General features: G+C 50.1%; 1 protein-coding gene across 1 annotated transcript in view; it reads left to right on the top strand.

Moving 5' to 3' along the window:
• Nucleotides 1-18622, top strand: part of ST8SIA2 (ST8 alpha-N-acetyl-neuraminide alpha-2,8-sialyltransferase 2) — a 47841-nt gene that overhangs the window by 18895 nt on the left and 10324 nt on the right. The window contains exons 3-5 of the mRNA XM_030578484.1: nt 287-420; nt 998-1255; nt 6747-7040. Coding sequence (XP_030434344.1) covers nt 287-420; nt 998-1255; nt 6747-7040 — 686 coding nt within the window. The remainder of the gene's footprint in view (nt 1-286; nt 421-997; nt 1256-6746; nt 7041-18622) is intronic.

Here is an 18622-nt window from a genome sequence, read left to right as displayed (position 1 = left end):
TTGTTTGTGTGAGTGTCTATATATCTATGTGTCTGCCTGTTGAGTCTGTGTATCAGTCTGTCTGTGTATGCGCGTGTTTGTGTGTCTATCTGTAAATCTGTGTGTATTTGTGTCTGAGTTTGTGTGTGTGTGGTGCAGTAGTAGAGATAAATAGGCTTTCCTTCCCTGCTCTGGTAATAACTGCAATTTTGCTTTTCTAAAGAAGTTGAATCCCAGCCACCTCAGCGTGATTAGAGATGCCATTGGGAAGCTAACAGATCATGTCTCTCCTCTCTCTGTCTCTCTTTTCTCTAGAGCCGAAGTAGTAATAAATGGCTCTTCATCTCCAGCTGTTGTTGACAGAAGTAATGAAAGCATTAAGCACATTAAACCAGCTTCATTCAGATGGAGACACAACCAGACACTCTCTTTGAAGATCAGGTACTGGTAATTACCTATAGGACAAGAGACAGATTTGGTCCTCACCAGTGCAAGCTGGCAAATTGCCTCAGTATATCATCTAAAGGAGTCAAGAAAGAACTAAAATGTTTATCTCCTGCTGGGCTAGCCTTCATATCTGTAAGCGATCGCTTGGAAATGAATTCCCAGCTCAGCTGGGTGGCTTCGCGTTAACAGAGCGACACATGCTCAAGCCTCCACTCCTGGAGACAAGCAGAGGCCAGAGTGCGCTGCAGATTCTCCTGGGGAGAAGGAAATCTGCCACCTTGTGAGTAAATACAGTGCCCCCTGCTGGCGGAGAGCAGAGCGGCAGTGATGGGCTTGTTAAGGACCTGCTCCGGTGGAAAAGGGGGCATGGGAGATGCATACATCAAGGTGGGGTGCCATTTTATAGCACACATGGGGTAGCAAGTGGAATGCTAAAGTCTGAGTGGCTCCCGAAGGTTGTCAGTCTCTCAGCAGCCAGGCTGTGGAACATAGACAAGCAGGACGAGGGTGCTTTGCAGTCATAGGCCGTGTCACGAGCTTTCCCTATATCTGTTTTATTTCCTTCCCGAAGGAAACAGATCTTGAAGTTCCTGGATGCAGAGAAGGACATCTCGGTGCTGAAGGGGACCCTGAAGCCTGGGGACGTCATCCACTACATCTTTGACAGGGACAGCACCATGAACGTCTCCCAGAACCTCTATGAGCTGCTGCCAAGGACGTCGCCCCTGAAGGGCAAGAACTTCCGGACCTGCGGCATCGTGGGCAACTCGGGGATCCTGCTGAACAGTGGCTGCGGGAGAGAGATCGATGCTCACAGCTTTGTGATCAGGTAGTGAGGGGTCAGAGAGGCCATGCCTCCCCTACAGCAGGGCTCCTACTCACTCCCACAAAACACACGGGGATCCAGGGATGGGATCCCCAGGCTCCAAGCCAGGCGACTGGGCCAGAACCTTTCCTGTCACTGGGGGACTGACAGAGTGCTGCATATCCCAGCCTCTCTGCCTCTGCCCACGCTCCCCCTTCCCACGGTGTGCACTAAATAGTACAGAGAGCCCCCTTGTCAGGGCGGGAAGGATGGGCACTGAACAAAACCCAACAGGGGAGTGTTTAATATGAATTCAAAGAGATGAAAACAGTCAGCAAAGGAGCCAGGGCTGTGATGTACCCTGAGTGCCTCAGAAGTGAGCCTTGCACAACATCACAAGCCTGCCCGCCACAACCTGACACACTCCACAACCACACACTGTCAAACATGCACTCCATCCACACAAACACCCCTCAAGTCATGAACACCTCCACCATCACCCTCCCATACCCCCACAGACACACACGTCCTTCTCACATATCCGCCACTCACACCCTGACACACACTGCTCCGCCCACCCTACAAACACACACATTTTCTCATATACACCACTCCCTTTCTAGAACACACCCTGCTCCCACACCGTGGCAGAGAAGTACACCAACACTGATGACACGAACCCCAGCCAAACCCCCCAGATGCAAGCAAACCCTATCCTACACACCCCTACAGACACATACATCATTCCTACACAAACACCCTCTACCTTCTCCCACTGTCACCTACACACACTCCACAGGCATCCCAACTCAGTCCTCCCTCACGTGCACCACCTCCACCTGAATATACCTTCTGTTCTTATGCATAAACACGCTCACACGTACACAAGCCACCATGCACACACAGACGTACCACTCCCTCTGCCCCTCCAGAAACACATACAATCCCTACACAAGCCAAACATGTACCATACCCTCGCCTCTCACACACATGTGCGCGCACACACACTAAATTGTCAAAATAGTACTTTGCAGTAGCAAAGAGAGAGAAGGAAAAGAGCCTGCCTCTTTATCCCTCAAGCCCATGCAGATGTGTTAGCTGTGAGCTCTGCATGTCTGCTGGTGATTTATGTCTGTGCAGACATTTGCTTCCTGGCAAGTCTATTATGGAGACAGCCCAATCTATCAGTGGCTTATAAAGGCAGTCCTGCCTGTGACATGGGAATGAAGATAATGCCACCTCTGCCCTCTGGACGAACACAGCCAACTCAACCGTCCTGTGTGTCAGAGTGGAACCCAGGGCCTCTCTCTGATCTTTGGGGAATGTTCTCCAGAGAGTTTGCTTGGCAGCTTGAAATGGAACAAAAGCCAGCCTAGAAAACAAAGGCTGTCATGGTCACCGCAAGGGTTAGGCCAGTGGTCTTATGGCAGTGACAGTGAGAACAGTCCTAGGCAAGGTCTACACTAGGAATGAGTATAGCAGGGGTCGGCAACCTTTGGCACGCGGCTCACCAGGGTAAGCACCCTGGAGAACCGGGCCGGTTTGTTTACCTGCTGCGTCCGCAGGTTCAGCCGATCACAGCTCCCACTGGCTGCAGTTCGCTGTCCCATGCCAATGGGGGAGGCGGGAGGCAGGATGCAGCGGCCAGCACATCCCTCAGCCAGCGCCGCTTCCTACCGCCCCCTTTGGCCCAGAGTGGCGAACTGCAGCCAGTGGGAGCCGTGATCGGCCGAACCTGTGGACACGGCAGGTAACAAACTTACCCCAGCGAGCCGCATGCCAAAGGTTGCCGACCCCTGGAATATAGTAAGGTCGACTGATGTGCTGATTTTTTTGCAACATTTCTATGACTAAAGTCCTAGTGCAGACACAGTTACATAAAAGTGCTTTTGCCGTGTAACTTATTTTGCTCAGGGAACAAGAATAAGCTATACTGGCAAAAGCACTTTTTGCTGGTACAAACTGAGTATACATCAGGAGGGTTTGCCGGTACAACTAAACCTGCATAGCCATGCCAGCCAGCCTGTTCTAGTGCAGACTAGGCTCCAGCAGGAATAACTGGGGCCTGCGTTCCTGAGCACACAGATTGCCATGTCTTTGGCTTTCAGTTCCTATATTTCCTTTGAGTTTATTAGCCATTAAGGCAGCTTGTCCTAATGATTAAAGCAAGGACCTAGGAATCAGGAACCTTGTTGCCTATTTCTCACTGTGCATACTCTTGAGTAAGTCACTTAGACTGATAGACTTTAAGATCAGAAGGGACCACTGTGATCATCTTGTCTGACCTCCTGCACACTGCAGGCCACAGACCCTCGCTCACCCCCTCCTGTAGACCCTAACTTCTTGCTGAGAAACTGAAGTCCTCAAATCATGATTTAAAGACTGTAAGTTACAGAGAATTCACCACTTACACTAGTTTAAACTGCAGGTGACCTGTGCCCCATGCTGCAGAGGAAGGCAACAAAAACCCAAGGTTTCTGCCAATCTGACCCACAGGAAAATTCCTTCTCATCCCCAAATCTGGCAATCAGTTAGATGGTGAGCACATGAGTAAGACCCACGAGGCAGATACCTGGGAAAGAATTCTCTGTAGTAACTCAGATCCTTCCCCATCTACTGTCCAGTCTCCAGCTATTGGGATTTTTGCTACTGGTAGTTGCTGATGGGCCACATGCCATTGTAAGCAGTCCCATCATTCCAGCCTCTCCATGAATTTATCAAGCTCAGTCTTGAAGCCAGTTAGGTGTTTCACCCCCACTGCTCCCCTTGGAAGGCTGTTCCAGAACTTCACTCCCCTGATGATTACAAACCTTCACCTAATTTCAAGCCTAAACTTGGTGATGGCCAGTTTATATGTGTTTGTTCTTGTGTCCACATTGGCACTTAACTTAAATAACTCCTCTCCTTCCCATGTATTTATCCCTCTGATGTATTTATAGAGAGCAATCATATCTGCCCTCAGCCTTCTTTTGGTTAGGCTAAACAAGCCACGCTCGTTGAGTCTCCTATCAGAAGGTAGGTTTCCGATTCCTCAGATCATCCTAATAGCCCTTCTCTGCACCTGTTCCAGTTTGAATTCATCTTTCTTTGAATTCAACATAGACACTGCACACAGTACTCCAGATGAGGTCTAACCAGTGCCTTGGATAATGGTACTAACACTTCCCTGTCTCTACTGGAAATACCTCGCCTGCACATCCTAGGACTGCATTAGCCTTTTTCATGGCCGCATCACAGTGACGGCTCATAGTCATCCTGATATCAATCAATGAATCCAGGTCTTTCTCCTTCTCTGCATGTGATAGGCAGCACGGGGGTTGATCTGGGGTTTTCAGCATATTGCCAGAAGCATAGCAACCTTTCAGGGCCCTGAGAGGCCACATCAGCTGCTCACACACTTCATTCTGCCAGCATCAGCCTCTGGTGCATAGTAATGTGTCAATAGAGTCATCTGTCCAGCACTCAAAATGACAGAAATAAGTGACTTGGATTCCACGGTCAGGAACAACAGGGAAAGTGGGTGAAATTGTCCCAGCTTGAGGCAAATGCAGCCCTCAGTCTCAATGACTCACGGCTTTCCTTGCCCTCGCATGTGGGCTGGAATCACAGACAGAGTAAGTGCTTTGAGTTTGCAGAGCAGGAGGAGTGAATTCCTTTTGTGCGCGTGCATGTGTGTGTGCGTCCATTCTCACATTGCACAAAGGTTTCTCAAGGTCACAGCCCCTAAGCAGCCTGGCCCTCTGGAGCCCACAATCACTGATATCCCAGGCCTCCCCCTCCTGTTGGTATCCCTATCATTGCTGGTGCCACGGGGTCTGCTGTTTAGCACAGTCGCCAGGCTGGGAAGAGGGGACTTGGGATAATATTACTCCAGCCAGGCTAGAATTAAAGACCCCAGGTATCACACTGTCATTCCGGGCAAGATGGAAAAACTCTCACAGGATGTCACTGGCCTTTCCAATTAGAGCAGCTGTCTGCATGCTCCGGTGCTGTATGTTCCTTGGAGTGCCTTGCTGAGTCACGAGAGATGGGTGTCTCAGTGCACACACAAGCACGCACAGCCCCCTGGTGCCCTGTCTGTTTTCGGTCAGGTTCAGCTCCAGCAGGAGGGCCCACTGGAATGAGCCAGCCTTGGCCCACTCTGCTCCTCAGCCACTGCGGCTTTCCTGGGGCTACACAACCAGCTGGTCTCTCCTCCCAGTGGTGGGTGCTGCTCCTGTGAGCTGCTGGCTTTGTGAGTCTCCCGTTTCTCCTGGTGCATGTACCATCCTCAAAGGTAACAGTGGACTCTGCGCTCCTCACACCACTTGACATTCGGAATTGGATGTTGTGATACTGATGCAATGAGACACTATTGCAGAGCGGGTGTCCCTGCTCTGGAAAAATCACTTCAAATTTGTCGTAGCAGTTAACATAGGTATTTTGTTACCATGTGTTTGTTAGCTGTGCACATGAACAGATACATGTAGGTACAAGCACACACGTGCACCAAAAATTCATGCCCTGGGACATTTATGAACATCCACACAGAGACACACATGCAAACTGACAGACACACACACACACAGACACACACACACGTTAGCACTTTCAGAAGCCAATCTAGGCCTGTATATGCAGAGATGTAGCTATTCACCAGCTGTGCAAACATGCATGCATACATAGACCTGTGCACACAGACGCATACATGCACAGGCACACACATTCCCCACATTCTTGCCTGGTACCCACACGCTTTCTGAGTTTGCTCTGCCCATAGCGGTTTTTCTGTATTAAAACCGTCGCCTTGACCTGAATGGCTACTATAACATTCCAATACTGTGTGCTCTGAAGCCACATTAGCAACAGAGCCAGATGCCCAAGGTCATCCGTTAGTCACTGATATTCCTAGCAGGCTCTTGATAGGTCATGTTCTAGGGAACTGGTAACGGGATGCAGAAGGTCTTTCCTCAGAGTATCTGCCATGAATCTGACCTGGGGTTGTAGTGACTGAAAGGCATTTCATGTCGATCGCAGACTCCACCATTAGGCAGGTGCCGTCATCACAATAATGCTCCCCTGCTCTTTATAAAACATTAACCAATCCTCATAACATCCCTCTGGTGTTGCTATCCCTATATTCAGTCAGAGATCACTGTCTACAGGATTTGCCCCGGGTCACACAGGAAGTCAGTGGCAGAGGCAGGAGTCAAAGTGAGGCATTCCTGGTCCCTAGAACTGTGCTCAACCACCGCCCCAGACTGCCTCGTCACCACCACTCTCCTGAGGCACTGTTTGGCCCCTTTGGTGGTGGTCTCTGCGTAGAGAGGGCAAAGACTGACAGCCCTGGAGAATGAGCTCCGCTCTCATCTTTCCAGGGCAGGATCACAGCACGCTGCCACAGGGAGTTGCGAGGAAGCTTGCCCTGACGCTGCCTGGGCTGTACCTGTGCAACCCCAGGACTGGCAATCAGATGACTAACGTTTGTCCTTCCCCTTCCCTGAAGCACACCGTGACGCTCTCTCTTGTGTTGCAGATGTAATCTGGCCCCTGTTCAGGAATATGCCTGGGACGTGGGGATGAAGACAGACCTTGTGACTATGAATCCCTCTGTCATCCAGCGTGCCTTCGAGGACCTGGTGAACGAGACCTGGCGGGAGAAGCTGCTGCAGCACCTCCACAGCCTCAATGGCAGCATCCTCTGGATCCCCGCATTCATGGCCAAAGGGGGCAAGGAGCGCGTGGAGTGGGTCAACGAGCTCATCCTCAAGCACCGCATCAACGTCCGCACCGCCTACCCCTCGCTGCGCCTGCTGCACGCTGTCCGAGGGTGAGAACTCCTGCCTGGTTTCCCATCCCTCTTGCTGGCCGAGACACTGTCGTTTCTCAATGACAAGGATGGGTTATGGGGACCTGTGCCTTTTTTTGGCTGATCTATTACCAGTTTTCGGCAATTGGACACATATGTGCTGCAGGCCCAACAGAGCCGTGCATTCCTGATATTTTTTAGTAGCTGGTATCTCATGAACCTCTCGAGTGAGGGTGCTTTGTGCTGGAGCTGGCTTGAGCCAAACCCACTACAAAGCTCTGTGTTTCATTTTGCAGACCACCAGGAAGGGCTCGGTGTGCAATGGATGGTCCATAGACCAGAGCTGGAGAACCCTTGCTTTAGATCATTTGCAAGTTGAGGCTCCCAGCTCTGGTCCCACTGGAGGAAGTGTTTGTTTATAACCCTGGGATTTGGGGTGATAGCAAACCTTACACCCATGTCGCTGGTCCCTCAGACTGTGAATGCTTTGTTGACTCTAAGCCTGAATTTCTGATCAGCGTAACTTTCAGACCTGCAGTTTGACTGGCATATTTGTTGTTTCCCTGTGAGGAATTTGTGCTGTGGTCAGCTTAGCTAGTGATTAATCTTCTTGCTCCTTTCTCATTCTTCTGTCTTGTTCACAGGCATGGTCCTCACAGAGCTAGCTGGATCAGGAGATTGGGAATGGGCTACAGAGCCTTTCATTGATTCCAATCTAGCCTGGATCAGGAGTGAAGGAAAGTTGCTACCATCTGATAGCTATTCCAGAGTAGCTTGTGTGAAATTACTTTGGTGGTTTCAGCCCCCTTCTTGGTGGATGTGCATTCACCTCATAAAATCCATCACTGTGAGTAGCAACTTCATTGCCAGTCTCAAGTGAGAGGCCAAGGATTGGATGGGCTTTAATTTCCTTTTATGCCTCAGGAGGTTAAGTCTATGGGAAGCAATGTGAGGGGAACTTCTGGTCTACCTTCTCTGTGACTAGAGGGACTCGCAGGCTGTCAATCTGGTTCTTCTCCCCAGCGTTAACAATACAGACTCCTTCTCCCTTTTTATTTCTGGCTCTCCCTATTACATCCCCTGTCCCCTGGAAACGTTGCAGGCTTAGTAGTGGTGAGAATGTGATGAAGTTCTTCTGTTCCCTGTTTTAATGGCATTAGATCCAAAACTGAAGTTGAAGGTCTGAGCATTCCTACTAAAGCCTCCTGAGATCACAGGCTCTCTGAAGATAAACAAGAACTTCCCTAGAACAGGCTTTCTTCTTCACAGAGCCGGGGGGAGCTCGCGTAACAGCTAAGGAATGTCCTCATCTACCATTGCAACACTGCATGGAGATGCAACATCATCAGGTGGTGGCAATGCTGAGGAATTGGTAATTGTCCTGCAGGCTGGGACGGGATGGTCGGACGTGGGCTCAGCTATGAAGCGCAGCACTGTTGTGTGGACTTGTTTTTGGCCCTACTGCTCTGGCAGAGAGAGCCAAAGAGAAGGCTGAGGTGGTCAGTCGTGTCGTTTGTACAAGGTGCTCTCATGATGTAGTGCTATGGGCCAGGTGAATAGATTAGATTAATGATGGAACAGAATAGAGGAGAAGTTGTCGCCTGCTGTGTCAGTGGAGCCTCAGGTGAGTGTAGTATGTATGTATGTGTAGTTCAGGTCAGATGAGCAGCAGTTTAGGCACCAAGACAAAGGGCTTTTTTAATGCAGGAGTGAGGCTTCCATGTAAACCAAAGAGGGAGAAAAGGAGAATCCACAGGGTACTGGGCAGCTGGACCATGATCCATCAGTGTGGACTATTAGAGGTGATCCAAGCTTTGTTCTCTGAAGGGGAGTCAGCAGCAGCCCCTTCCTTCCAGATGCTTTTTCCCCTGTACCTCCCTCTCCTGGGATGTGAATTTGAGCACACACCTGTCTGCACGTGCACTCCCCTCCCACCGCCGCTTTGTGGCTTTGCCTCTCCCACGAGCATTGTTTTTCCTGCCAGAGAGGTGGTGTCTGTTTCCGTACGTTTGATCCATTGATCTGCGCTTCGTAGAGCCTTATCCCAGCCTGGGGGCACAGAACAGTCAGCACCGAGTGTGCACTCAGGGCAGCTCCTGGGAACACACCTGAGGGCCAACGTGTGTATGAGGGGAGCAGGGGCTGGTTTTCAGCAGAAACACACCCAAAGGACTATTGATGGCATGTTTGCACAGGGGTGTGCCTCAGCACTGCCGCCTGAGCAGACAGCAGCCTCCATGGGGCCCTTTGACCCGACAACAGGGAGAGGGGGATCCTGCTGTCTGGATGAACCACTAATTGGGATCAAAACGAATTCCTGCTTTCGCTTGGCAGGGCGATAGTTTCCTTGGGCTCAGAGGACTCTCAGGCAAGAGAGTCACTATCCAAGGAAGGGGGGTAAGGATCCCACAGGACATAGGAGGCACAAAATAGAACCCAAACCTTGAGCTATTTCCAGCTGTAATTGACTTACTTTCATCTGTCAAAATAAAATTAAGCTCCTGTAATAAGCCCTTTAAATCAACAGGCTGCTAATCCTATGATTGTCACACATCCCTGTGCCAGAAACTCCCCACAGGAGTGCTGCGTGACATATTGGCAAGGGCCTAGTGGTGTCTCCTGCTGGGAGGAGAGCAGAGCGTAGGAGTCGCTCCATGGGCCTGGTAATGGATCTCACCTACTGATGCTGCAGCTGGTTGGCCTGGCCCTGCAGAACGGCTCCTTGCAGCAGCAACCCATTAGGCTGGGCTGGAGGCCTCTGTCACACAAAGCAAGCCAAATGGAGGCCTGTCAGGGCTTGACAGGGAGCTGATGGATATTGTGCTCTCCCGTGTGTCTCCCGAAATAAACCAGATGCAAGGCAGGCAAGAGGAGCTGCACTCGGCCTGCACAGTGCAGCTGCTAGAAAAGAGGGGCTGGCAATCCTAAGTGAATGACGGGATGGCGGAGCCACAAAGCATGAACACCCTAGAACCCTGGGGCCTTGGAAGTGCCAGGCTCAGCAGTGCTTCGGGCAGTCCCTAGGTGGCGTCTCTCGGTGCAATTGGGGATGCGTTCCCAGGGCCTCTTTCTGTGCATGCTCCCTTGCTCTGGGATCGAGTTCCCTGCCAGCAGATCTTGGTGACTATTCAGGATACAGAAAGTGACAGTGTAAGGAATCTAGTGGGATCTGTTGGCAAGGAGGACCACACCGGGACACTAGGAAAGGAATCCTCTCAGCCTTCTGACAATGCTTCCTGTGAGCGTGGGTGCCCAGCCAGACAGCACCAGTCAAACCAGTAAGGCCGTGCACTGCCCAGTACAAGGATGGGTTCCCAGTAAGGCCATGCACTGCCCGGTGCTAGGATGGGTGCCCAGAAAGGCCATGGCACTGGTGCGCTGCCCAGTGCTAGAACAGGTGCCCAAAAAGGCCAGAGCATTGGTGCACAGGAGTCTTGCAAAGGGAAGATGGATATATATTGACCGGGCATAGACTGCTGATCCTAAGTACCACATTGGCCTCCCATTCACTGAGGCTCTGGGCTGCCAGTCTGGGCTCTGGGGAGCCAGTCTGGGCTCTGGGCTGCCAGTCTTTTCTCCCCTCCCAGTTTCAGGCAGGCGCAGGTGGCATGACTGGTCAGAGCTACAGCAGAGGCCACTGGGCTACTTAAAGGCTTCCGTGGCCAGGATCCGCAGTCAATGAAGTAAGCAGCAGAAGGGCAGAATCGCTGGCTCTTCCCGAGACTAGTCACATCTGTAATGAGAATGGCAGAGATGAGAGGAAATGAGGAGAACTGGCAGCTGGTACTGAACAGAGCTAATTCAATTACAGCCACAGAGTCCGCTCAACCCCACCAAGAGGATCAGCCCTGCAGCCATGAAGGCAACAGACTGACCTGCCCTCCTGCTCTGGCTTTCGTACCTATCAGCCCAGCAGTGGGAGAACAAGCCTGCAAACTGAGAGCTAATGAATGACTAATGCTGCATTATTGCAATCCTGGCTCCAGGTCATCCTCAGGGACACAGGGCTGGATACAGGCACTGCGGAAGGAAAGAAGCTGGAGAGCAGCTGGCGGGTGAATTTCCAGTGGGACCACAATCTCTGCACTGAGGCTGTGCTAGCCCAGGAGCACGGCTGAGACTGCGTTTGTTATTAAACCCTTGCAAGGCCGGGGTCTTCACAGGATAACAGGAATGCAGTGACCGTTCCTGAGAAATGTTCAGAACTGGCTGTGAGGGTAGAACATCTTGCTTGGAGTTCCTAAAGATTCCATGAGCACTCTTTGGAGAGAGAAAGTTGTGTCTTAAGCATATTCCAGCGATGGTAAATAAATTCCTCCTCCGGTTGCACCAGATACATAACAGCTCCTCACTCCCTGTGCTCGGCTAACCAGCTTCTGTCTTCCACCCAGAGAAGGCTGCATTTCAATGGTGGCTGGAACAAGATCTCAACTGGTCATGCAGAAAGCACATTGGAATCCTTTGGAAGGAAATGTGAATACCTATATGCGTCTGACAAAGTGAATATTCATTCACCCGCGAAAGTTCATGCTCCAGTACATCTGTTAGTCTATAAGGTGCCACAAGACTCTTTGTCACTTTTTACAGATCCAGACTAACACAGCTGCCCCTCTGATACTTGGAAGGAAAGGCACTGTTGTAAATGTAAAATACTGGTTATTGTCGTCCTCCGCGATGGCAGCCGAAACATCACTTCTCTGGCCAGGAGTGCGCTTTAAATGAGCACCCTGAGGGCCGTGTGTGGAGCAGGGTATCGAGAATTCCAGATGATTTGCGGAGCAGGCAAAGGGGGCGTCTTTATGCAGTCAGACATGACAGGCTGCGCATCCCTAGGGTTTGGATGGGGTTCTGAGGCAGGAGGCCAAAGGAGCCTGAACATCCTGCCCTGAGGGGCACAGGGAAGGAGACTGTCGCAGTTCTGAAATGGTATTTCTACCTAGGAGTAAGAATAGCCCCACCTAGAAACATGGGGCTCAATCTTTCCTCACACCTGCAGCCAGCACTCCAGGGCAGCCTGGGGGCCATGAGGTTCCTCGAATGCACAAGCACTTCTGAGTGATTCTGAAAAACGCCAAGCTGGCAAGGGGCATGTGGAATTGAAAGATCTCTCTCAGGCTGGAAAGCAAGCAAGCCGCCTGACAAGTCAGCTGTGAGTGGCTCCTAGGAGCCCTACAATCTCATTGCCACGCAGCTTGTGTTAGAGACGTACATTTGTGAAAAGAGCAAGGTGGTGGGATTTAACTGGCTTTGTATGTGGAGATTTGAGTGTAACTATTTTTATAGAAGGCTGATGGACACATTTCATTTCCTATTCTGGCATTGTCACTATACCCATCACCATGGCCTCCAGGTGCTGGACCATTTCTAATTTTATTGGCTTTTTATTAACACCCTCTGTTAAAAAGTAGATAAATCAATATTAGCCCGAACCTACTGGAGGGGTCTCCTTTTAGATCCAGCATCAGAATAATGAATATGATTCATGTGAGCTCTCTGGGGCTGGGACCCTCCTTGTGTTCTGCTTTTGTACAGACCTAGCACAAAGGGGGCCTGGCCCAGGGCTGGGGCTGCTCAGCACTACAGCGGCACAAATAATAATTAATAATAATGATGGTGACATTCATCCCTCTGCAGAGGGGCTGCACCTGCGCAAAGTCTGTGCACCGCTGCCGTTCTCAAAATAAGACTTAAAGTGGGATTGAAGTGGGGCCTAGGGTTTGCACTCTCCCACCTGTAGCCTGGGGTTTTACAGATGAGGTCCCAGCTTACAAGGTGGAGTTAAAGCCAAGACATGACAAAAGAAACAGATGGGGTGGGGGAGTGGAGAGGCAAAGGAAAGTAATAGGAGGGGGATACACCCAGAGGGACATGTCTCCCCACGTGGAGTGCAAGGGAAAGAAAGGCAGGCATATAGCTCTCTTGAGAGTCACTTTCCCTCGCTCTCCTCTTTATGTTGTGAAATGTACAGTTGTCACTGCATAGGACTGAGGTGAGCTTCAAAGGAGGAGTTAGACCACAAGGAGTGAGTTGTAAGGAAGGATCTGAATTCTGAATGAAGAGAGAGTGGCTGAATGGCACGTAACAGCTGTTGCATACGGTAAATGCCGAGCTGTTTACTTTCAAGGCAAGAAATGCTGTGTGATGGCTTCTCTCCCCTCAACTTGATTTTATGTCTGATGTTAGAGATGGGCCTAAGCCACACACTTTGAATGAGGTTGTGGATTCCAAATTCTGCACAGTGGGGGGGTTTGATCTGGCTTGTTATACAGTTAGGGCCAACTGTAAAATTCAGATCTTGATCCAGCTTTGGAATCCAAATTCCTGCCAAAGTTAGAGGCGTAAAGGGGATCTGGTCCCATTTCTACAGTGACTAATGCAAGTTTGATTGATGGTTTTATATGGCGTTCAGTTATTACATAGTTAAGGGTGGTAGATTAGAAACCTAGATTGACAGACGGAATAGGTCTCCCAGATGCTAGCCTGGTGGAAAGATGATTGTTCCTATATTTTAGGTGCATTTTGATTATATATAGCAGCCACAGCATGGTAGGCAGATACTGGGCCAGATTCTGTTCTCAGCTACACCAACATCAATCTGGAGTAATGCAATAGATTTACTCCAGGTTCATTCCAATGTAACTGAGAATAGAATTTGACCCACTGATCTGACTGGTGTATATAGGGCACACCTATAGAATGTTTCTACCAGTCAGGGACCAGCTTCTCCAGAAGAGTGTGTTTGATTTTTTCATCTCACTTTTATGAATAAGTTAGTTTAAAAAGGCCTGGGGTTACATTTGTTTATTTATTTATTGTGACTTTGATCACTGAAAAACAGCAGCGGATGCTCCTATAACCTGATATCTTGGCTGACCTGTGTTCCTTTTACTCGCTCCAGTGGCATTCTCCTATCACAGGATTTTTCTGTTCAACTGAAAGGATACATGCAATCCAACCCAGGCCTTTGTAGGACCCATCAGCCTGGAGATCAGACGTGCTGTTTAGCCGCAGATCAGCTCTCTCTGTTATTGAAACGAACAGCTGGCAGTCCCACAGTGTTGTCTGGCTGTGAAGAACTTTTCCACACAAATTACAGGCAGGCTCTATGCAGAGTGATGCTAAGCGGAGATGAGTGTAAGGGAGACTTGTGAATCCTATTGATGTGCAGGGTGGAGGAACCACCATTATCCTCAGTGGAGGCTACAGTTTCATGAAGGAGAATGACAGAGTGTTTTCCATCCTGGAAGCTCACAGGACTTACTTTACAATACAGAGGCACTGCACAGTGATCACTTCCTCCAGGGCTGGGATACAATCACTTCTGGAGTGGAACATACCAATAGCTGAACAGCACACAGTAATGCTGTACAGGGAAATTTTGGCAGACCAGTAAAGTGCCTGAAACCACTAACAGTGCTATGCAACATTTTACGAGATAAGGTGAAAAGGAATACTGCGGGCACTGGAAATTGAATTGGAAATTGACATCAGCCCAGTGTCCTGGTCAGCTTCTAACTGGGGCAGTCATATTTGGTCTGCTTTTGGGGAAAAACCAGTGCCATGGGACCTTCCAGTGACCACAGGGCTCAGGATCTCTGTTTTAAGTCGCCTACGAAAGATAGTCCTAGCTGGGGCCAGCTTTAGGCCTATTCCACCAATTCCCCCAAATCAGGCCCCGTACCAAGAGGGCCCTGCACCTAGTGAGAATCCCTTCCCTGGCTAGAGGTGCCTTTTTAATTTTTACTCATCTGGCAGCGCTTTGGGTCTTCAGCGGCACTTCGGCAGTGGGTCCTTCGCTCGCTCCGAGTCTACGGTGGCACTTTGGCGGCAGGTCCTTCGCTTGCTCTGGGTCTTCGGCACTTTGGCGGTAGGTCCTTCAGTGCTGCTGAAGACTTGGAGCAAGTGAAGGACCAGCGCCGAAGTACCGCCGAAGACTTGGAGCACTGCTCGGTGAGTACAAGCCCCGTGTGTTTTTTTACATGTTTTTTTTTTTTGTTGTTATTGTTTTTTTAGTCATCCCTGCTAGGGCCCCATCAAAACTGTTTGAATTGGGTCCTGCACTTCCTAAAGCCGGCCCTGCCTCTAGCAACGCCACACGGGAACAACTGGTCCCAACCAGCATCACTCCCTACAGCACAAGACTGCTGGGGCTTTATTTCTTGAAGCTATTGCTTTTTTATTACAATCAAGTATCCGTTTAATAGTGAACAGGTCCGCCATAAGGGGCTGCATCTGTCCTTACAGGGGACAGACATGATGATCTAACAGGGTTTTTCATCAGTATCTATTGTGGATCCTGTACAAGAATTGTTTCAGGCAGCTTTTGCCTGATGGCATTACAGTTTCTATTACTCACCCAGGCCCACCTCGACGTCAGCCCGTCTCTATGTGGCTGCTTCCGCCGCTGACGATTTATTTACATAAATGCCATCGAGCCACCTTCTGAAGAAAGTCCAGGCTGCCAGAATAGCTCAGGGAAGGGAGGTCTCAAGTTGCAGACTTTGCTCGTAACTGTCTCCTTTAATTGCTGTCTGCTTCCATAAAACATTACACTTAATAGTTATGGTGATTGGAGTAGCCAGTTTGAAAAATAATTACTGCCTTCCTCAAGATTACCTCGCCTCCTAATTAAAATCCCGGACCTCGCATATTAAAGGTGTACTATTGACACAGCATCCCATGTGCGCCCAGACAACCTCATTTGAGTTTGCAAAATTAATTAGTGTTTGCTTCAGTCCCCAGCTGCTCTCCCGAATTGGAGACAGCACATGCACTGGCAATGTGGATGCTGTCTAAATTGACCAGAGCAGCGAAAGAGATAAGAGAGTGATTTGTTCCTGCATAACTCACGCGGCTGCTGTTACAAGCTGCTCATTACACAGCACCCCTGTGTCCTTTCCAGGCGTCACCAGAGGAGCTCTCAGTGCCTGCAAAGCGAGGAAGAGAGGCATTCACCACAGTCCAGCCAGCATCGTAGCTTGAGTGCTTTTCAATCCTTGAGCTCATTCCTTTTAGCACATCCATCTTCTTCTCTGTCTCCAGAAGGACCCCAAGTTGGAGCCTCCCTCCCTCCCACCTCATCCCAACTCTTCAGCACTAAGGCAGCAGGCACCTTTGCCTCCTGGCACCAGCAGGTCCCTGGACATTGAGAAAGGGAAATATTTTTCCCATGTGCCGCCCAGAAGTACTTCAGAGGATGGGCACTGCTGCTTCCAATCGCCACCCAATAATTGTAAAGTAGTAAAAGGGCTGAAACGATCTGATTCTGGCTGAGACCATGAGGGGGTTGGAGCCAGAGTGTCAGGCTCAGTGTTCGGGGTCAGAATTTCCTATCTGCAATCCAGTACATCGCTTGGCCCATGCCACTTCCAGCAGCTCCCATTGGCCTGGAGCAGTGAACCACAGCCAGTGGGAGCCACAATTAGCCAAACCTGCAGACGTGGCAGGTAAACAAACTGGCCCGGCCTCCAGGGGCTTTCCCTACACAAGTGGCATCCCAAGTTTGGGAAACACTGCCTTATGGTATAGCCACAATGCAAAAAGAACCTCACAGCAGCAAGTCTCCGAGCCTGGGGTCAACTAGCTCCAGCTTGTGGAGCTCAAGCTATAGGGCATAGACGTTCCCGCTCGGGCTTGGGCCCGGGCTCCGAAACCCAGCAAGGGGGAAGGTCTCAGACCCCAGGCTCTAGCCTGTGTGAGAATATCAACACTGCTAATTTTAGCCCAGTAGCACGAGCCCCACAGACTCGAGTCAGTTGACCTGGGCGCTCAGATGTGCTGCCGTTGGGTTTGTTTTGTAGTGGAGACAGATCGAGTCTGTCTACACTGCAGTGAGAAGTGGGACTTCCGCACGTGTTGATTTTCCTGAGCTAGCATGGATCTAGCTAGCTTGCCTGATAACAGCAGTGAAGGCATGGCCACACTGACTAGCTGTTAGAGGACATACCCAGGGTCCTGGGCGGGCTTGGACAGCCCATACTGCCGTGGCTTCACTGCTGTTGTCATTCGAGCTACCTAGATCAAAGCAAGCTCAGCTACATCTCCATGTATTGCAGTCACATCTCTGACTGCAGGGTAGACATACCCTTCAAGGTTCAGCTGTCCCTATGACTGGGACATTGGGTATAATTTCAGGCGTCCCATCCTTTACAGTGGAACATTACCAAGGCTGTGGTCCATTCATAGGTTTCTTGGGATCTATAAACAAACAACCCCTGGAAAAAAAACCTCTGATAGGTTGTGATGCAGCCAGTATTCTGCTTTGTGGGATCATATGACAGCCCCAGGTGTGGCACAGTATAAGATACTGTTAAGATGCCAGTGCTAGACCAGCAGCTGTAGTAGAGGGAATTTTGAGGCTGTTAAACTTCATGGCATAAATTCATCCCTGGTGTAACTCCACCAGTGTGAACAGATGAATTTGGCTTTATGGGTATCTCCAGTGTAGCTGGATTACAGTAACTTCCCTGCTGAATGACTTTCCCCGGCTTCTCAGTATTAAATGGCTGTAATAACAGACCATTTCTCTCATTGGCTGTATCAGTCTAATGGCTGCCCTGTGGGCTGCCATGTAAAATACACAGGCACAGCTGTTTCGTGGCCACCTGTAGAATGACCCTGTGCTGCTTTACAATAGCAATGTTTGCTTTTCTCTTACTGCGACATATGGGGCCAGGTCGAAGCTGCAGGGACAGTGCCTCTGAGCAGGGCTATTCAGAGGCAGCCACACAATGCCCATTGCTATGTTTCTTTCCCTGTCAGACCCTGGAAGCATCACCCCTCTCAGATGCTGTCTGGTGCGCAGATGAGCCATTCCAAGGAGCACCATCTTACCAAGGCATTCCTTCCAAAAAGGTCGCAGCAGAGTGCTTTGCCATAGCCACAGGCACTCAGATAGCAGGTGATGTGAATGCTTAGCAACCAGCAGTCACCACTGCTAACCTACAGGAAAGTGAGACTGTGTTCCCAGCATGCCCTGAGGGTTCTACTCCATATTAGCTACACTTACAAAATTCTACTCACCAACTCACTCAGGAAGTGTCATTTTTTTTCCCATCTAGTAGATGGCAGACAAGTAGGTTTTATACCTGGGCTGCTAAATGTTCATGGCTCCTCTGCAAAGTTAATTTGCAGGGGTGAGGCTCAGAGCCTGCACAAGGATCCAGCTGAGTGGACACCTGCAAGGAGTCCCACAGAAGTCAGTGGGAATGCACACAAGTGTAAGGGCCTGTGCTATGGAGCGGGACCCGGAGAGGGCAAAATCGAAGTTCAGAATGCTGAGCAACCTTCCAGAAATGCTGCACAGAGCTGCCAAACCCGGCTCTGCATCTCCTATCAAAAGCCCCATCATCCTTGCAGAGGGACTCGCCTGAAACTAGGCTCTTTGAAATCCCAATTACACATAATCCATGGGCATCTAAAGTGAACATACCCCATGGCGGGTGTTTGAACAGGCTGGGGAAGTGAAAGCCAAGCATGATCACAGGAGAGCAGCAGCTGTGGGCACTACAGGCCGTTCTGTCTGCAGCCAGGGATGTCAGCTGTAGAACATGTGTGATTCGGTAGGGAAAGGATACACTTTGGGGAGATTTTCCACCCCACCC

Source organism: Gopherus evgoodei, chromosome 10 (assembly GCF_007399415.2).
Source record: "Gopherus evgoodei ecotype Sinaloan lineage chromosome 10, rGopEvg1_v1.p, whole genome shotgun sequence".
Taxonomy (NCBI): domain Eukaryota; kingdom Metazoa; phylum Chordata; order Testudines; family Testudinidae; genus Gopherus; species Gopherus evgoodei.
This window is presented reverse-complemented; position numbering and strand designations above follow the sequence as displayed.